Source organism: Aotus nancymaae, unplaced genomic scaffold (genome assembly GCF_030222135.1).
Source record: "Aotus nancymaae isolate 86718 unplaced genomic scaffold, 86718_ANA_hifiasm-v0.15.2.pri h1tg000004l, whole genome shotgun sequence".
Classification (NCBI taxonomy): Eukaryota; Metazoa; Chordata; class Mammalia; order Primates; family Aotidae; genus Aotus; species Aotus nancymaae.
In genome coordinates, this window is record NW_026988415.1 from 43,284,332 (window position 1) to 43,304,236 (window position 19,905).

At 39.7% G+C, this 19,905-nt stretch overlaps 1 protein-coding gene across 1 annotated transcript in view; it reads right to left on the minus strand.

The window, feature by feature from the left end:
- Window positions 1–10,982, minus strand: part of FAM199X (family with sequence similarity 199, X-linked) — a 29,365-nt gene extending 18,383 nt beyond the window's left edge. Inside the window, exons 1-2 of the mRNA XM_012451655.2 lie at window positions 10,727–10,982; window positions 1,224–1,443 (exon numbers count right to left, since the gene is read on the minus strand). Coding sequence (XP_012307078.1) covers window positions 1,224–1,443; window positions 10,727–10,923 — 417 coding nt within the window. The 5' untranslated portion in view covers window positions 10,924–10,982. The remainder of the gene's footprint in view (window positions 1–1,223; window positions 1,444–10,726) is intronic.
- Between the last annotated feature and the right edge of the window lie 8,923 nt (window positions 10,983–19,905).

A 19,905-nucleotide genomic window follows, 5' to 3' on the forward strand; every position in this document is an offset into this window, starting at 1 on the left:
CTGCACAATACTGTGAGTATATTTATAACTACTGAATTATACATTTCAAAATGGTGAATTTCATCTCAAATTTTTAAAAAGTTTTAAGAATTTTATAAATTTTTAATCCAAATAATATGAAAAACAAAAATGGAAGCGTTGTGTATTACTTTTTTTCTTAAAGACAATGTCATATTTTCAGTGTAGCATCGTTTATAACAACATCAAACTGAAAAGAACCTAAATAGCCATTATTAGGAAATGGATTAAGTACATTATGATCTGGTTATGGAAAAGAATGAGATGTGTTAGTTGAGAAAAGGATAGGGCCAAACAGTGGATGAAGTATGATCCCATGTGTGTTTTTAACAGTGTACAAACATACTTGTATCTGCATAAGCTACTAACAGTTGTAACCATAATAGAGTGGGACTTGGAGACTTTTTTTAATTTGATGCCATTCTGTATTATTTGAAAGTTGTTTGAAATTATAATATTCAATTCCTCTTTTGGAATAAAACTTCAAGTATTCAGATGGCTTTCAAACATAGTAGGCATTCAAGTTTATCTAGTGAATAAAATCTTTGCTGTATGCAGGGGAAACGTCTTTACATGTTTTATTGTTTTTACAATCAGAACATGGATATTGTAATAACACAATCTAAATTTTCTGATAAACTGCACTCATTATAAGGCAGCATTTTCAAATAATTTACCAAAAAGCTATTTTACATGGTATATATGCCACAAGAAAAGTGTCAGGTGAAAAACATCTCTACATGCAAACAGAATACAAAATGGGAAATTATATATTTCTGATGACAGAACCAAAAATTATGTATTTATGGTTATAATGGTTTATGATATTAGATACATAATGTGACTGATATGTGTCCTATAAAAACACAAAAGCTATTTATTATAAGGTAGGAAGACTAATTTTGCTTGGATTCATGCATAGAAAAGTACTGATGATATATAATAATGGTAATATTACACAAGTATTAAATTACATAAAAATCTAAAAAAGGATATCTACAGCATCAGAGGCCTAAAAGGTATATTAGCAAAAATAAAGATATCTCATTCAATTCTTAACCTTAAAACATGTTGTCAGAGAATCTCCAGGACTGTATAAACATTAGAGAAATGTACTTTGAAGTAGAGATGAAAATATCAAAAGAGAAGTTTATACTTCTACTTCTGTAGTAATAATGCCAATAAAAGGGAAAAAAAAAACTTACCTGCCATTCAAACTCGCTATCTGACCAATCCCAGTAAGTGCTAATAGAAGAAGAGACATCACTGCAGACACTCCCCTCAGGAAATAAATCAAAAGAAGTGAAGTCCTGATCATCTAACAGAGAATAACAATCATCTTGATCTCCAACAGACACAGATGAAAACAGCTCCTCACTGCCTTCTGAGCTGGCAACACTTGTTCCACAAGAAGTTAGGTTCCACCTTTAAAAACACAACACAAAAGAAATCACAAGAACTACAAAATCCACACAATTTTAAGGCTTACTTAACAGGACATATTTATAACATTTATAAGGAATGTGAGGGATTTTTTGGTATTTTTAAAAGAGCCCTTACCTTTTAAGAAAACATACTAAAATACTTATGAATGAAATATGTCTAGGCTTTGCCTCAAAATAAGGAAGGAGTTGGGGAGTGGATGGGGTACAGATGAAGCATGATGCCATAGGTGAATAAATATTGAAGCTGGGTGACAGGAACATGGGGTCCATTACACTTTTCTCTCTACTTTTGTAGCTGTCTGAAAATTTTTGTAGTACACTATTTTAAAAGAAAGAAGTATTTAAATTAGGACTAAAGTAAAATCTTCATCCATAAACAAAAACATATAGCATAGTGGCTATGAGTAAGCTCTGGAATCAGGCAGTTCAAATTCTTGCTCTGTCACTTCCCAGCTAATTGATTTTAAGCAAATAACAGCCTCTCCAAGTCTGTGTCCCAATGGAGCTATTGTGATGATCACATAAGAATGCATACAGAGCACTTGTAGCACACATAAAAAGTGCCCAATAAATGACAGCTATTATTATTGTTAAAGGAAGAGGGGCACCATTGCAGGGCAGAAAAAGCACCAACAAGCATCTACACAGGTAGAGGTTCAAGAAGTGTTTGTTATATTTAAGTAACTTTTCCATTTTAATGTTGTACAGGCTCATTGCAAAGATGTTGTTAAGAAAAGAATGAAGAATAAAATGATCAATAATTCCATTATCCAGCAATAACTAATCTATAATATTTTGGTATTTTATTTTTACATGCATACATATTTTTTACAGAATCAGCAACCATTCTGTGTATATATATTTTAGTATACTGCTTTTTTCACTTAACATTAATATGCTAAACATTTTCCTAAGTTTATTACTTGAAAACATTTTAATGTCTATATAATATTCCATTGACTGCATAATTTATTTAACATTATTCCTCCAATAATAGTCTGTTTCTAATTTTTTTAATATTAGAAATAATACTGAGATGAGCCTTGTTAATAATTATTTATCAAAATGTATTTTCTCAGGATACAGTTGCTTGAAAGGTAGGTACTGAGTCAAAGAATATGAACATTTCTAAGGACCAATTTAGTAAACACCTTTCTGAAAGGCTGCATCAATTTACATTCCCCAAGGCAGTATATAAAAGTGCTCATTTCACCACAATCTTAACCGCACTAAAATTGCTAAAAAATTTTTTGGCCTATCTTATAAGATAGAAATTGTTTTTTGAGATAGGGACTCACTTTTGTCACCCAGGCTGGAGTGCAGTGGCACAAACACAGTTCACTGCAGCCTCTAACTCCCGGGTTCAAGCAATTCTCCCATCTCAGCCTCCTAAGTAGCTGGGACCACAGGTGCAACACGCCTGTCTAATTTTTGAATTTTTTGTACAAATGGGGTTTCACCATGTTGCCCAGGCTGGTCTCAAACTCCTGAGCTCAAGCCATCCATCTGTGTCAGCCTCCCAGAGTGCTGGAATTACAGGCATTACACTGCACAGAAACATTTTTATATCAAGTTTTATTTATTTAATTACTAACAAGATCAAATTTTTAAATATTTATTAGCTATTTTGCTATGGTATTTTTCTATGTGTTAATGTTTTCATTATTGATTTTGTAAGAGTTCTTTATGCATTAAGGATATTATCATGTTGTCTACAGTATTTGTTGCAGGTTTTTTTGGTGGGTTTTTTTTTTTTTTTTTGCTCCTGAAGTCTATCAATCTGTTTTCTTTTGTAAATTTCCACTAGTTTTATACTATTAATAAGATAACCTTCACTGGTTTGCCAGTAGCATAGGGAATTAATCCTTAAGATAATGATTTAGTATTTCCAGTACTAACAAGCTCCTGAAATAATGACTTCCTGATGCAAAGTCTGTTATTTACCTATTATTAGGTTGTGTCTCATCCTTCATTAAATTTACTTTTTCTTAAATTATATACTTCATTTTTTTAACTTCCTCCATTTTGTATGGCTAATCTCTAATTTAGAAGTTCTTGATTTACATACAAAATTTGGACAACCTGAAAAACTTTATGGTACTTTTTTTTTTTTAACTGAAGGTAGAGCATTTTAAAACACTGAAACACACACAAACTATTATAGTTCAGTAAATAAAAAGATGTCAATAAATTTTTATAAATAGGCAAAAAACCTAAAATTCATCTAAGAATCCTAGAATGCCTTGTAATATTACTTAGTTCCATCACATGCTTGCTAGATGGACAGTATTCTCATTTTAGAAAAATTTTTAATTAACCAAATTATCCCAGATCTTGCAGTAAAAGTCATGAACAGGAATCATGTCCTGGTTTGAGACCAGTCTGGGTAACAAAGGGAGACAATGTCTCTACAAAAAATTATAAAATGAGCTGAGCATGGTGTTATGTTTCTGTATTCCCAGCTACTCTCAGGACACTAAGGCAGGAGGATCCCTGGAGCCCAGGAGTCTGTGGTTACAGCAAGCTGATTCTGCCACTGTATTCCAACCTGATTGACAGAGAGAGACCCTGTCTCAAAACAAAACAAAAATACGTTCTGGACACAGTAAACCCTATCCACATTGTGTTCTGAGCAAACTATTTTTCTCTTGTGTCTTCAAATTACATGTGACTTGTTTTCCCTTTATTCACTCACACATTCAACAAACATTTAGTCAGTATCTTCTATGTACCAAATACTAGGTTCAGTGCTAGGAAAAACTGTTAGATACTTGTTTTAAATTAGATTTTTTTCAGCTTATAAAAATTCTGTAAAAATATGTTTCTCTCCATGAGTGATAATGGCATTCCTTAAAAAAAAAAAAAAAAAAAAGATGCCATATTTAGTGATCTAACCATTAGATCACTGCCCAAGGAGTCAGGAATTTGCTTCATTTTGTGCTCTTACCATGGGGTAAAGTCACTGTGTTCCTCAGTTTTCCAGATTTGTAATCATAACAAGGTTGTGAATGTTCTTAGAAGTCTTTGTCTTTTGTTTTTAATTATCAGTGGCAAGCAAACTGGGCTCATAGTTGAAACAAATCATGTATAAAACAGAATAATGGTATTTTTTAGTAGCAAAGATGGTAACTTTTTTATAGCTTCATTTCCATTTTTTTTTTTTTTTGAGATGGAGTCTTGCTCTGTTTCCCAGGCTGGAATGCAGTGCGATCTTGGCTCACTGCAACATTTGCTTCCTGGGTTCAAGCAATTCTCTGACTCGGCCTCTCAAGTATCTGGGATTACAGGTATGCACAACCACACTTGGCTAATTTTTTTTTTTTTGTATTTTTAGTAGTAGAGACAGGGTTTCACCATCTTGGCCAGCTTGGTCTTCAACTCCTGACCTCATGATCCACCTAGCTCCGCCTCCCTAAGTGCTGGGATTACAGGTTTGAGCCATGGCACCTGGCCTTTTTCTTTTTTTGAGTCAGGGTCTCGCTCTGTTAACCAAGCTGGAGTGAATGGCATGATCATGGCTCACTGCAGCCTTGACCTCCTGGGTTTGACTTATCTTCTCACCTTGGCCTCCCAGCAGCTACAGGCACATACCACCAGCCTGGCTAATTTTTGCAATTTTTTTGTAGAGAAAGGATTTCATCATGTTGTCTGGGCTGGTTTCAAACGCCTGGGCTCAAGCAATCCTTCCACCTTGGCCTCCAAAAGCGCTGGGATTACAGGCATGAACCACTGTGCCTGGGAAAATTTTTGTATCTTCTAAGTTGCAAATTTTTAAAATTATAATTTTAACGCAATATAGATTTAAAAAAGTAGGAAGTACTTTCATCCATTGCTAGTGACAGTATAAGTTGACATAATCTTTCTTAAAAGCAATATGGCAATATTACGTACATCTAGAGTTTTAAAAGGTTCATTCCTTCAGAATCAGTAATTTCCCTTCTAGGATTGTGTTCCCTTCCCCAAACAGAAATTTGGAAAAAAGATGTGTGTACAAATATGTCCAAACAATATTTGTAACACCCCAAAAGGGAAAATAAATGCCCCTAAAATATAGGGAATAATTAAATGATATATCTGAATGTTATTTTTATAATCACTAATAATCATATTTTCAGACTATTTATTCTAAAGGAAAACACCCAACAATATAAGTGCAAATATGCAGATCACAAATTGTATATACAGACTGATCTTGATTTTTAAAAATTATGTATGTACATAGAAATATTAAAAGAAACATCATTAAAATGTTGACAGTTGTTACACCTTTGGGGAAAAGGATCATGAGTGGTCTTTATAGTTTTTTAGATGCCCTCAGATTTCTATAATAAGTTTTTAAATAAAAATTTAAGTGGGATTCTTTTAGACTGTTTTGTCAGTTTCAAACTTGTAATGAATGTCTATTGTGTGCGCACCACCAAAGTACTCAAAATTACAAGCTCTTTCATTTTATTCCACTAAGAGAAAGCTACCTAACACTTAGATTCTAGCTATAATCATAGTATTACTCTCAGAGGAGACTTTCCCCAAAATCTTGAAAGATGTTGAAAAGAATTCCAGTAAAAGGGCGTTTAACTCAATAACTAGGCTTGCTGCCCTAATTTTAATTAAAAAAATAAAGCCAAGAACATTTCTCTGCAAGGTGTTTTAGCAAGAATATACAGACTAAGGGCTTTCAATGGTATTTTGGTAAATAGCCATTTAAATGTTAAAATGAAGAAAAGGAGCCAGGCACAGTGGCTCATGCCTGTAATCTCAGCACTTTGGGAGGCCAAGGTGGGTAGATCACAAGGTCAAGAGATTGAGACCATCCTGGCCAACATGGTAAAACCCTGTCTCTACTAAAAATACAAACATTAGCTGGGCGTGGTGGTGTGCACCTGTAGTCCCAGCTACTCGGGAGGCTGAGGCAGGAGAATTCACTTGAACCCGGGAGATAGAGGTTGCAGTGAGCTGAGATTGCACCACTGCACTCCAGTCTGGTGATAGATCGAGACTCTGTCTCAAAAAAGAAAAAAATTAAGAAAAGCATGTGCACCATGTACACATTCCTCTGCTGCCCGTTTTTCTCAGGTATACCTAACCGCCACCTCTGAGGATGAGAATCCAGCCAATGAGCACTGTTGAATAAACTCCTAACTGTCAAGCTGATGAAGGTCATTTGAAGTCTATGCTACATATTCATTCTTAGGGGATAGTCCCCCATCAGTACTTGCATTCACCACTGACTCTGCCAGAATCTCCATATAGCCAACCTGACCTCTGCTGCTATTCTGGAGTCCAACAGGCCACCAAGGTTTCCAGTTAGAGAAGATACAACCCCTACTTCTACCAACTTAAGTTCCTTACTTTCCTCCTAGCTACCTCAATTGTGTTGGGTTCATTACTCATCTTTTCTACCCTCTTTATTGCCTTAGAAGTAAAAAACACTGTGTCTTTTCTAAGGCTAATTATCCCATTTGGACTTCTGAGTTCATCATCTCCATCTCTCATCCCACCTTCTTTTATATTTTCAATTTCTTTCCTGTGGCCTGCTTCTAAGAAGCTAACATGTCTATTCTTGGAAAAGAAAAACTAAAGAAAAACAACAAAAAACCTTTACTTCCCTTTCAAATTCTCACAACATCCCCTTCTTCTTTCCCTGCTAAATTCATTGAAAAACTTCCATTTTCTCAACCTTTGTAACCTGTAGTTCCTGTAGTTCCACTATCATGTCACAGATTTCTACTGATTACTCCCAAATCTGTATTTCTAGTCTGGATATTTCTCCAAATCCTAACCCCCATTCTCAACTTGTCTCAGCAAGTCCCCAAACCAAACTCCTCCAACATGGTTCTCCCACCTGCAACCCACAGCTCTTCTGCACCTCTAATTCTGTCTTCAGGTTTTTCTGGTTAAAGGTGATTGAAAATGGAGCTCTAAAATCATGAGCGAGTAACTGATTTATGTAATAGCTCGGAAGTGCTAAGAGAAAATCCCCATTTACATCAGAAAATCCCGGTCTTTCAAACCAAAGAAAATGTCTTAAACACTACATATGTTCCGCACTGACATTTCACATTTTTAAAAAATTCATTCACTTTTTTGGCTTACTGAAATTTGTTCTATTTTCCTAAAATTCTAGACCAATCCAGGTAGGTCTTAAGATTCTAAAAGACACTCTTTAGAAAGTAAGAATTCTTAGGAAACTGGCTGTATCCATGTGATGTATTTTCTACTGAACCTAGACCAGTGACACACCAACCTGTCACAAATGACTTTAATTTGAATATTGGGCTGGGCATGGTGGCTCACACCTGTAATCCCAGCACTTTGGGAAGCTGAGGTGGGTGGACCACCTGAGGTCAGGAGTTCAAGACCAGTCTGGTCCCTGTCTCTGCTAAAAATATAAAAATTAACCAGGCATAGTGGTATGCACCTGTAGTCCCAGCTACTCGGGAGGCTGAGGCAGGAGAACTGCTTGAACCCAGGAGGCAGAGGTTGCCCTAAGCTGAGATTGTGCAACTGCACTCCAGCCTGGGTGATGGAGGGAGACTCCGCCTTAAGAAAAAAAAAATCTGAATATTGCATGCATTCATCCTTAGGGACTGTTAGTGCTGTGACTGTCTTGGTTAATGAAAATTGCAAATATAGCCCAGAATCCAGTAAATGAGTAGGCACAAAATTGTCATAATCATAAGGTCCTTATCAAGGGCATTAGTTTTTAAATCACATTTTTCTTATCAGGTAACAAGAAGGAAGCAAAATAAAGGTTAAGTCAAATATCTACCCATTAACAAGCTTCCTACTTCCAATGAAATTTGTTTCACAATGACTAAATACAAGTCAGAATTTCAGCACTCAATTATTCGAAATCTAATTTTGGGGTTGTTTTCTGAATTGGCAAATGATGTGGAAAAAAGTGACACCTACAACTCCAAAATAAAAGAACTCCCTAAACTATACTTTGCCCAATATATGATTTAGCTGTGTGCTTCTCCCTGAAAAGAAATGGCTGGAAGCCTATGGTCCTCTCAAGCACCATCTTGAGGAGGGGTAAGCAGACAGAACATTCCAGAAGGATAACAGATTTAAAAGGCAAGGTAGCCTAGGGCAAAAACATCATCTGCTGTGAATATTGCTAATTTTGCTTCCCATACTCTCTGCTGAAAAGAATACAAAGCATTAGAACCCCTGCCACCATGCCAAGCCTTGTGAAAAGTAGGGTAGGAGAGGGAAGTTTAAAAAAAAAGCACCGGGGAGGGGGAGAAAGGACTATGAGACAGGTTAAAAATTGGGAAAATAAGGCTTCTAGCTTTAAACGTGCCACCTTTCAACTCCACTTTTCAAAAGATCTGTGGATTTATTTGGGGCCATCCGAATTCCTCTACAGCGTACCGGAAATGGAAGGGGAAAAATGTTTGACTTGGAAAATCTGGGGCTTGTGAAAAACCTCCTTCTCCCCTCCTCACTGACCCACTGAAAAACAGCCTTGACCTCACCACAGTCTTTAAGAGGAAGAAAACACAGGAAAAAAATGGGGAGGAGGAAGAGGAACAGAACAAGTTGTAAGAAACATATTATTCTCATCACTTCACTCCCCATCACCTCCACCCAGTTTTGGCAGTATTTACCCTTAGCCTCTACCCTCACTCCCTTGCCCTCATCATCACAGCAGGATCATTCTGAAATCACTTAACTTTCCTGGGTATGTGACTTGCTCCATGGCTGAAAAACTTAAATGCCAAATATGTACAAAGGTATTCTTTTATATTATTTTCCAACATAAATAACCCTAAGCACACTTGATTTCATGAATACGTTACATTCACATTACAGTGGCATTAGGGGTTAAATAGGCTTCTGTGAATTAGTCTAAGAAACCATAAGTTCTATTTATAACACTGGATCCATTAGTTCTGTTCCAAGTTTAATCACTAACTTCAAAGGAATAGTCTTGGATTTGCTTGACTAGGTTTTATGACCTTGAACTCAATCTTTTCTTTCTGGGCCTGTTTCTTCATTTTTTGCAATGACGATTTAGAGTAGTCATAAATTTACTGCCACTTCCTTTTGAGATGTGTTATACTGATATTCTGTCTCTTTAACTATAATACCTTGTTCCAATAGACTGTAACTTTCATTTATGTAAGAATAAGAATCATCTTATACATTCCTTGTACCTGGTAGAAGCTCATTCAATCTATAGACCGATTTAAGGCAAGGGAGGGGAGAAATATGCTGAAGACATTAAGATATAGAAGAATCTGATCAAACTCACATCATAAACTTGGATCAGAAATCAGAACTAGATTTATCTCCAGTATTTTCCATAGCTGAACCCCTCTCCCAAGGCCTTATCCACACAACCTCCCAGCCCTTTGTATACATATCTCAAATATCCACCTATATTAAAAGTTGGGGCTGTATCTAGAACGTCTTCAAACCCCCCACAACATTTGATCTAACACGTAAATGCACGCATGAGAGAAGTCTCCAGAACACTACCTTCTACTGAAATCAGTCAAGAGATACAATCTCTGAATAAATTTGTGTAAGGCAGTCCAGCCTAAGCCTCTCTCCCTTCAAAGGGGAAGCAAATTAAAAGATACGTCATATGAAGGAATCTTCCAGATTTAAGCTTACCCATTTTGGCAGAGCCTAAAGCGCTAAGGCAAACAGTTAACAGAGGAGGAAAAAAAAAAAAAGAGAGAGAGAGAGAATCCACTAGTTTCCTAGCGCTAAACTAAAAAAATGGGGCAGGGGTGGGGGGGGAGGGGGAGAAAGGACTATGAGACAGGTTAAAAATTGGGAAAATAAGGCTTCTAGCTTTAAACGTGCCACCTTTCAACTCTACTTTTCAAAAGATCTGTGGATTTATTTGGGGCCATCCGAATTCCTCTACAGCGTACCGGAAATGGAAGGGGTTAAACTTTTGCAGATGGATGGAAACAGGGGCGTATTTAAAAATCAAGGGTGGGGGTTTGGGGTTCGTAGAATACAGGTGGGGGAAGGGAAGGGAGGAAGGGAGAAGGTAGGGAATGGAGGAGTCGCTATGGCCAGATGATGAATGAGGAAAAGAGAGTGAAACGCTGGTCAAAAGGAAAATCAGAGGGCAGGGGTGAAAATACGGATGGGGGACAGTGAAGGAGCCCGGGAATGAGCGCTGGTCAAAGGCAGGTGGGGGAGGGGGAGACTGGAAGCGCAGCCCGGGAAGAAGGACCAGGAGCAGGGGGGCAACCATCGGTGGAAAATCCACCCCTGCCCTCAGCTGCAGTTCGTACCTGTTGGTGTGGAAGCGGTGGAGTGGGTCGGTGCGATGGCAGGAGGACAGCTGGCAGCCGAAGTCGCTGATGTCCAGGCAGCCTGGCTCCTCGCTCGGGCAGGTGCCCACCCCGCGAGGGGGTCCCAGGAGCGGGAAAGGTTCCTCGGGGGTTAGAAACTTCTCGTAGGAAGTGATGGCCGAGGCCTCGTCGGACATGGTTGAAGATAGCCTGGCTCGTGCTCCCTCTCTGGCCCTGGACTGCTCCCGCGCCCGCCCCTGCCCCCACTCTAACCTGTCCGCAGTCGCCGCCGCTCCGGGGTGTGCCCGCGGCAGCTCACCGGCAGGCTGGGCGACGCGGCCCGCTGCTGCTTGGGTGGTGCGGGGCCGCGCGAAGAGGCTGCTCGAGGCCACAGCGGCCCGCCGGCCACCCAGTTAGCGCCTCGGTGGCCTCTGCAGCCTCAGCTGCCGCCGCCGCCCAACTCAACCCGCCAGCGCAGCGCCGCCGCCCGTCCGGGCCAGGCGCGCCCCGCCCACTGCGCTCGCCGCTCGCGACTGCAGCAGTCCGCCCGGCGCCGGCCAGGAGGGGAAGGGCAGCAGGAAGCCGCTCCCTTGCCCCCTACTGGACTGGAGGAGGAACTGAACCTCCGCCCGCCGCAGCCCAAAGCGGCTCGCCCCGCCCACTATGCCTGGAATCAGGGATTCAGGCCGCTGCAAGGGCTCGGCGTCTCTGGCCAACCTCCTCCTCCGCTTTCTCTATCGCACTTGATAACTAAGAAGGAACGGCAGTCCCAGAAAAGGGACTTGGCCAGGGTCACACTGCGGGTGCGTGAGAAAGCGTCCAGATGCCCTGGTTCCCAGCACACTCGATCACCCTGTCCAAATTCAACAAGTATTTATTGAGCTCCAGCAGTGTGTGTGCCCAGCACCGTGCAATGAGTTGTAGGAGAAATCGTCCAAGCAGGAAAAAATAGTCCCTGCCTCACCCTTGATCACCTAACTGCAAAAACCCTACGCTGCAGCCACTCGCCTACTCAGAGCTGCTGGACACGTAGTACTCTTGTGCTCTGCGCATTTTGCTCGTATTAGGCACTCTGTTTAGAATGCTCTGCCATTTCTCCCCTGCTAATCCTTCAAACTCCAGCTCAAACGTTATCTCCTCTGTGAAACCTTCCCTGACTCCCAAAGGAGACTTAAGCACTCCTACTAATATGCCCCCTCTCTCCGGTAGAAAATATATCATGGAGCTTAACTTGTTCAACTTGAATCAACTTGTTAGGTGTCATATACTGTTCTTTCCTGTTTAGCTCATCTCTCTTCTCTGTATTCTGGACAAGTGGTTCCCGTTCTCGGATGCGTAAAATTAAAAAAAAAACTTATTCAGAGGAAACCCCAAGACTGCTAATTAGTTGCTTTGCCCAAAGAAGACAATGTTTAAAACTACCTAATACTAATTTATAAATGGAAGCACATTTTCATGTGAGCATAATTTTTCAAAAGTAATTATTTGCATTAACTATATTTAGCTTTATTGAAAAACTAATTACTGTAAGGTTTGTTCTTGGGTTCTTGCCGCGTTTAAAACGAAGAAACTGAGGCCAGCACGAAAATAAGCCAATGCGAAGGAATTTATTCAGGCTTCCAGGTTAGGTTCTACGATCCGGACAGGAGGGGCCGGAGAAGTCACACGGACTCCTCTCAGACAGGGGGTTTTATAGGGAGTGAAACAACTCAATTGGTTGTGGGAGAGCAAGACTGCTATTGGGTAAGTTACAAGCCTTGACCTAGGACTTGGCTTCTTGTTGGTTGGAATTACTCGGCTGCTATTGGTTGTTAAGACTCTGCTGCTATTGGTTGTTAAGGCTTAACTGCTATTGGTTGTTAAGGCTCAACTGCTATTGGTTGTTAAGGTTCAACTGCTATTGGTTGTTAAGACTCGGCTGCTATTGGTTAGCAAGAGGCTACAGTTCCCGCACCTTGTTTGCATACTGGGCTCTTTTAAGGGAAGGTCAAGCTGTGCGAGCATGGGAGAAGGGAAAAAGCCTGAGCATGTTTGAGGTTGCCTGGGCTCATCCGGGCTTGTCCGAGCTTTTGAAAAAAGGGGGTGGGGGTGTGTGTCCGTGCTCCCGGCGAGGCAACCAGCCTTACAATTACGTTCATCCTTCAGGAAAGCAGAGAACTAAGATAGGTGGAAATGAGGGGAAAGGCGAAAGAAGGAAGGAGGAAAAAGAAAGAGAGCAAGAGAAGTGGTGGTTGTCACTAAAACAAGCCCCATTCAGTGTTAAACTCTGTGCCATGCCCTACCAATGCACCTTACAGTGAAAACAGCTCCTCAACCGTGCCTTTAAAAATGTATTCATTATCTTGCTTCAGTTACTTGGTTGTTTGACTGTTGAGCTTGCCTGCTTTCTTTCATTGAGATTGCAAGAAGGTATGTTGCATTGTGTACCTTCAAAATGAATCATTTATTAATATACAATGGGGCTGACCAATTTAAAAATTGTGGAAGTGAGGCTGGTGATGGTTTGGCCTATGGTCCCTAATTCATCAATCCCCAGGGGTCTGAGGCCAGTGAGGCTGAATGGGCCATGGCTTAGTTCCCACAAACAAGAGACTTGATTATCCAAAAGAAACAGGAGTCAAATGCTGCATGATAATGTAGGTACTCAGGTAATAGCACCAGGAACTGTTAATAAGCTAACAAAATAGTCTAATTTATTTATTTTATTTATTTATTTTGAGACAGAGTCTTGCTCTGTCACCCAGGCTGGAGTGCAATGGGCGATTTTGGCTCATTGCAACCTCCACCTCCTGGGTTCAAGCCATTCTTCTGCCTCAGCCTCCCCAGTAACTGGGATTACAGACATGTCACGATGCATGGCTAATTTTTGTATTTTTAGTAGAAATGGGGTTTTGCTATGTTGGCCAGGCGGGTCTTGAGCTCCTGACCTCAAGTGATCCACCGGCCCCAGCCTCCCAAAGTGCTAGGATTACAGGTGTGAGCCACCGCACCTGGTACTGTAATTAAATATATATACTTTTTACACGTACTACAAAAGGTGAGTGTTTTTTAAACTGCAGTCTAATGATAGGGTCTGTGAGGTTTCTACAAGTATGTGTTTTACTTTTCTGTTTAATTTTAAGCATATTCTGAAGTATCTGTATGACCACATGAAAGCTAACTGGTGCCACATAATTAAGACACGTTTTTGAGTTTATTTTCACAATGAATTAGCACAAGGTAATACTACTTTAATTGTCACAATCTAGTAAAAAGACAAATGAGGTGAACTTCATACTTGGCATCTTCCTATACAAATAAAGGGTTGCAGTAATCTAAAAAGAAGAAAGTGATGGGAAAGTGGAGTCAACCCCAAGACATACTTACAAGCATGCTGAAGGCCAAGAGCATATGCTTGCCAGTCAGTAGTATGTTCACGTTTCTAGGGTAGTTTTGTTTCATCATATATACCACATTACATTGACTTTGTAAAAAAGTTTGTGCACAATTTGTAAATTTGCTTTGGTGTTAAGTTTGTACAAGAGCTTTATGAACATGCAGAGTTTATATTTAGTTTTATGTTTGTTTACATTTAAGAAATACTATAAAAAGAATTTACACAAATGCTTGGGTCTGAGAGAATTTTTTTTTTTTTTTTTTAAAGAAGTCCCAAGCCAGGCGCAGTGGCTCATGCCTGTAATCACAGCACTCTGGGAGGCCGAGGCAGGTGGATTGCCTGAGGTCAGGAGTTCGAGACCAGCCTGGCCAACATGATGAAACTCCGTCTCTACTAAAAATACAAAAATTAGCTGGGTATGGTGGCACACGCCTGTAGTCCCAGCCACTTGGGAAGCTGAGGCAGGAGAATTGCTTGAACCTGGGAGGTGGAGGCAGTGAGTCTGGGCCACAGAGTGAGACTGTCTCAAAAAAAAGAGGTCCGTCCATATATTTCTCAGTAAGAAATACTGACATAGATATGGATAGCAGTACATAGAGTTTGTGCACTGTATATATAATGTTTACTTAAATATGTGGTAATAACATACTAATACATCTTAACCAAGTTCTTAATCATTAGAGTTCATGACTGTTGGGCATCCTGCCTTCTTGTCTCACCTTGATTTGCTTGGTTTGTCCCTTGGGTGTAGTTCACCTCAATGGATTTACCCAATTCATCTCTCCCTTCCATTCTGCAAGATCCTTCCTAATTTCTGTTTCTCTGAAAATGTGGGTGGGTATAGCAGTTCCTTATTTTCTCTGAAGATCTGAGCCTGAGAGCAAACCCTGGAGCAATCTGCCTTGAAATTTTCAGATGTATAATTTACCTACCAGAGAGCTGATGGCTGCAGGAGAGACTGAGTAGTATTGAGATTTGTCAACTAACTTTTATCGTTTTGTTTACCATTGGATAGAAATATACTGCACTTGACCCCATAATCGGTGATCTAACCCTTATAATTTTTTCATGTGATTAATGAGCTTAAAGTGTGTGTGTGTGTGTGTGTGTGTGTGTTTAGCTAAGTCAAATATCACCAACAAAACCTGCTGATAAAACAAAGCTTGAGTTTCTTACTTATTTTGGCAAGGAAAACCTCCACTTACACAAAGCTTTGGCAATGTTTCAGAGGGGAATGTCTGGCTAGAATTTATTAAGAATTGGAAGTTTGATTTAAGGTGGATATTTCAATGTGGGGTCTTGATTAAGATTGGATAAGAATCATTTTACAATAATCCAAGATTGGTGGAAGCAGCAAGGTGAGGATTTTGAGGGGAGGAATTCAGAGAATTGTAGGGTGCAAACTGTTGATGCTTTCCATTGAAGAGGTGGTAGGTCTTTCAGGAAGTTCTGTGAAGGATGTAGGAATTAGATCCATTCTTTTTGCATGTGGATGTCCAGATGTTCCTACATCATTTATTGAAGATTATCTTTCCTCCATTGTATTGCCCTTGCTCCTTTGTCAAAGATCAGTGCACGTTTAAGGAAAGGATGAGTTTGGCTTGCGAGAAAGATTAGTGAGGGCTTTACAGTGAGTGACATTTGGCCTGGGCTTTTAGAAGAGTAGGCCAACAAAAGATGGGCATTTTAGATAAAACATTGTGACACTGAAATTATGGATTGTTTCTGTGGTGAAACTGGTGAATTTTGAAAGATAGATGATGGACTTAGAAACGATGTTTTTGATTATAAATGGTGTGATATTAATTATATATACAATCATAGAAACCCTTGTGAACAAATGTGAACCAGAAAGAGCCAGTCATTCAAGATGGATCCTGAAATGCTAATGGCCTAAATTTAAGAAAAAGAGCCAGACAGCCATTTGCTGACTAGAGGTCATACACCTACTCTGAGCTCCTAAAAAAAATCACCTTTTTAACTTTGGGACTTTTAGAATTCAGCTGTATCAACCAATCAGAGCTCAGCCATATCAACCAACTGGGGGCTCAGCTGCTTCCACCAATCAAAACTAAGCAAGTTTATATCCTTCATTTGCATAAATGGAAGTTTGTATCCTTCATTTGCATAAATGGATGTAACTGGGAACCTGAGTGTGAACTTTTGCAATAAAACCCAAACCCTCTTTTTGTTCTCTGGAACACACCTTCATTTTAAACCTGTTTGCAAACTGTTCAGTGGAATAAAGTCTCTTTCCTCCAAATTCCTTTGCAAAGAACTTTTGTTCACACGCTTAAGGGTTGATGGCAAAAAAAATTTTGAGAAATATCAACCAAGGAAACTATCATAACATTTTTATATTTGTCCTTGTATAATTTTCTTCTTCTTTTTAAAAAGAACATAAGATACATTCCCCTGTAAAATTCTATTCAGTATAATGTTTAAGTACTTTAAAAGTTTTAATGAATGGGGTAAATCACCATTCTTCAATTGCTCTTACCAAGCCCTTTTTTAACCATTGTTACAGATAAAGTCATATCTCCTCTTTGATGTACACGTGTGTTAAGCAAGTAGGTATATTCTTTCCTATGCATGAAAATCTTGTACACAACTAAACACTCCATGAGACTTATAAATATTGTAATTTATTTGACTAATGTAGAAAGGGCTTTTCAGAAACAACCAACATTTTTCAGATCAGTATGAATTTTTAGTTTAATGATGTTTTCTTATGAAAATGTTTGTTTTGTTACCAAATCAAAAGTAACCACTTAAAAGACCCTCCATAATCTGATTTTTCTGTAGAAAGGAAGATGATCATATATTTTGCTAAATAGCATAAAAGGAATAAAAATAAGTTATCTATAATAAATATGTGTATGTAAAATAATAAAAGGAACCAATTACAAAAAGTTATAGCAAAAGTAATATATTAAAATATATTCAGAAATGGGTTTTCAAATATGATTGCGTCTTTATTTAGGTGGAAGTTATTTAATCCCAGTGAAAATTATTATCTTGGTTCTTTTATTGTAGCTGGAAGTTACAATAAAGAAATTACATTTCTTTAGAAGTTACATTTAAGAAGAGAGCACTGCAGAATCTGAATACATAAATTATGTGTGTAGAACATGACTTTTTTTTTTTTTTTTTTTTTTGAGACGGAGTTTCGCTCTTGTTACCCAGGCTGGAGTGCAATGGCGCAATCTCAGCTCACCACAACCTCCACCTCCTGGGTTCAGGCAATTCTCCTGCCTCAGCCTCCTGAGTAGCTGGGATTACAGGCATGCACCACCATGCCCAGCTAATTTTTTGTATTTTAGTAGAGACGGGGTTTCACCATGTTGACCAGGATGGTCTCGATCTCTTGACCTTGTGATCCACCCGCCTCGGCCTCCCAAAGTGCTGGGATTACAGGCGTGAGCCACCGCGCCCGGCCCTAGAACATGACTTCTAAAAATATGCTATGAGTATAACTAAGGATGCTATGAACACATCTCCCTTTCTAACACTGGGTTTACAAACATCCTCTCCCCTCAACTACTCGGTTTGCTTAGCAGTAGTAGCTGGTGGTGAATTCTGCCATTAGGGCAAGATGCCCAGCAATGAAAGAACTGGATTGGTTAGGAGAATTTAAGGCAGATGAAGTCTGTGGAATGGGGATATGGTGTGTATGGTGAAAGGAGCTAAAAGGGCAAGGTTTCTTTGTGTATGAGACCCACTCACCAATCTCCACCATTTGTTTATTTCTACTGGCCCTAGAGACACTCTTGTCAGCTTTTATTTCCTCTGCCCACACTTTTGCTTTGCACCAGTATTTTTCTTTCCCGGCCTCTGAAACTTGACTTCTCACAGCTCTACCCCTTACACTGACATTTTCTAATAGTTTGACAGCTAGAAATAATGAAGAAAATTATGTAAAAAGTCTTCCCATGCTATCTCTGTCCTTTTTGTTTTCAAATTTAGCCAAGCCCAGACATGTGCACTATCATTGGGTGTTCAGGAAAAAAATAAAAGACAAGCTGATTCGTCTGCAGTTCAAGCCTGAGAGGCTTTCCTAGGTTTTCAGTGATGGGTTCTGAAATGCCAAGTGAAAATGAAGTTCAGGGAGCTACAAAAGAGGTACAGAGGTAGGGAGAAGGCAGTGCTTCATTTACCTTCAGCAAACTTGGGGATTTACCTTCTCCTTCATCCCCAGTCCCTTCACTGTCCCCAGTCCCTTCACCATCACCAATCCTTCCCCTGAAAAAACCACTGTGGACCACCTGATGATAAGTTGGGAAGTGAGAGTGGGTGGGTGTGGAGCGAGAATAACAACATCCTGGGTACTGTACACTCTGAAGGAATAGAGGAAATTCCTGTTTTGTTTTAACCTGGGACAGAGGGGATTGCCCTGTTCTCTCCAGGCTGAGGCAGTAATTCCTGACTCTGGAGACTGCTGATATGGAAATTACTACCACTCTGGATGGAGTCAGATTAGTATATTAACAAGTCTCTTTGTACTGTCCTAAAATAAGCAAGATCTTTGCTAATATCCAAGTTTTACAGAATGGTGGGGTAAGGTGAAGGCCCTGTATCTTTATCCCCTGTGGCCTTCAGTACTATAGGCAGTAATCGGGGCTGTGTGGCACAGTGGAGGGCAATGAGTGAGCTGGTTATGCCAATTCCTACTATAGTCACCTCCTTGGCTGCCAGCCTTCAAGGGAGACATCTTTGCCTTACTAGGGGCTGCCCTTCTGCTTCTGAAGAGAACCTAGTCTTCCTGTATGGGCATTGAGGCAACTCTTGGGGTGGGTAATTGGGAGAGAGAGAGCACTTGAAAAGAATTTATGGTGGTCTTTTTCTCAGTGATATTTGGGAGACACCAGGACACATCTGAATGTGTCTGAGTTTAAGTCTTGGCTGCATTTGTTATTAGCTCTGTGACCGTGGCCAAGCTATTGATTTATATGCAATCTGACTAATCTGAGTTTTCTTAGCTGCTCTAAGCAAACAAAGGGGACAGGAGAGGGTAATACACTTAACTACCAGCAATGGGTTCTTGTGAGGATGAAGGAATAACAACAAAATGGGTTTAAAGCACTTATCCTAAGTGCCTGGTCCATAGAATCGCAAACACTGGATTTTGCTTATTTTAGAGCAGTACAAAGAGACTCTTTGATATACTCTTCTGACTCCAGCCAGAGCGGTAGTAATTTCCATATCAGTAGTCCCTAGAGTCAGGTATTACTGCCTCAGCCTGGAGAGAAAAGGGCAGTCCCCTCTGTCCCAGGCGAAATGATTATTATCATTTATTATTATTAGCCAGAAGGTCTTAGGTGAGATCAAATTCAGTCATTATAATTTCCGTTTCAATATACTGCTTAACTCCGTGCCAGGCAATGTTCTAGGTGCTCGTCATATGTGAAATTTTAATATTTTTACTGCAACCCTGGAGGTAAGTACTATTATCATACCCATTCAACAGATGAGAAAGCCAAAGAATAGCATGCTTGAATCACTTGCCCAAGATGTCATGGTTAGACAGTGGTACACTGGGGATTCGAACGCGGGAGCTAAGGTTTTAAAGTCTGTGCTCTTTACACATGCAGTTAAGAGTCAGACAAGAACCAAAGGAGATGGGGAATGGAGGGTAGAAAGGGCACAGTTTAAGGTGAAAGGTCAGAAACTGTAAATTCGGAGTTTGTGTTGGTCTAGCAGCTTGAAGGCATCATCATCAACTGTTCACCAAACAAGTTAAGCTCCTATTTGAGAATGATTGATAAGCTTGCAAGGCAACTTACAAACAAACTGGGGAAATGTT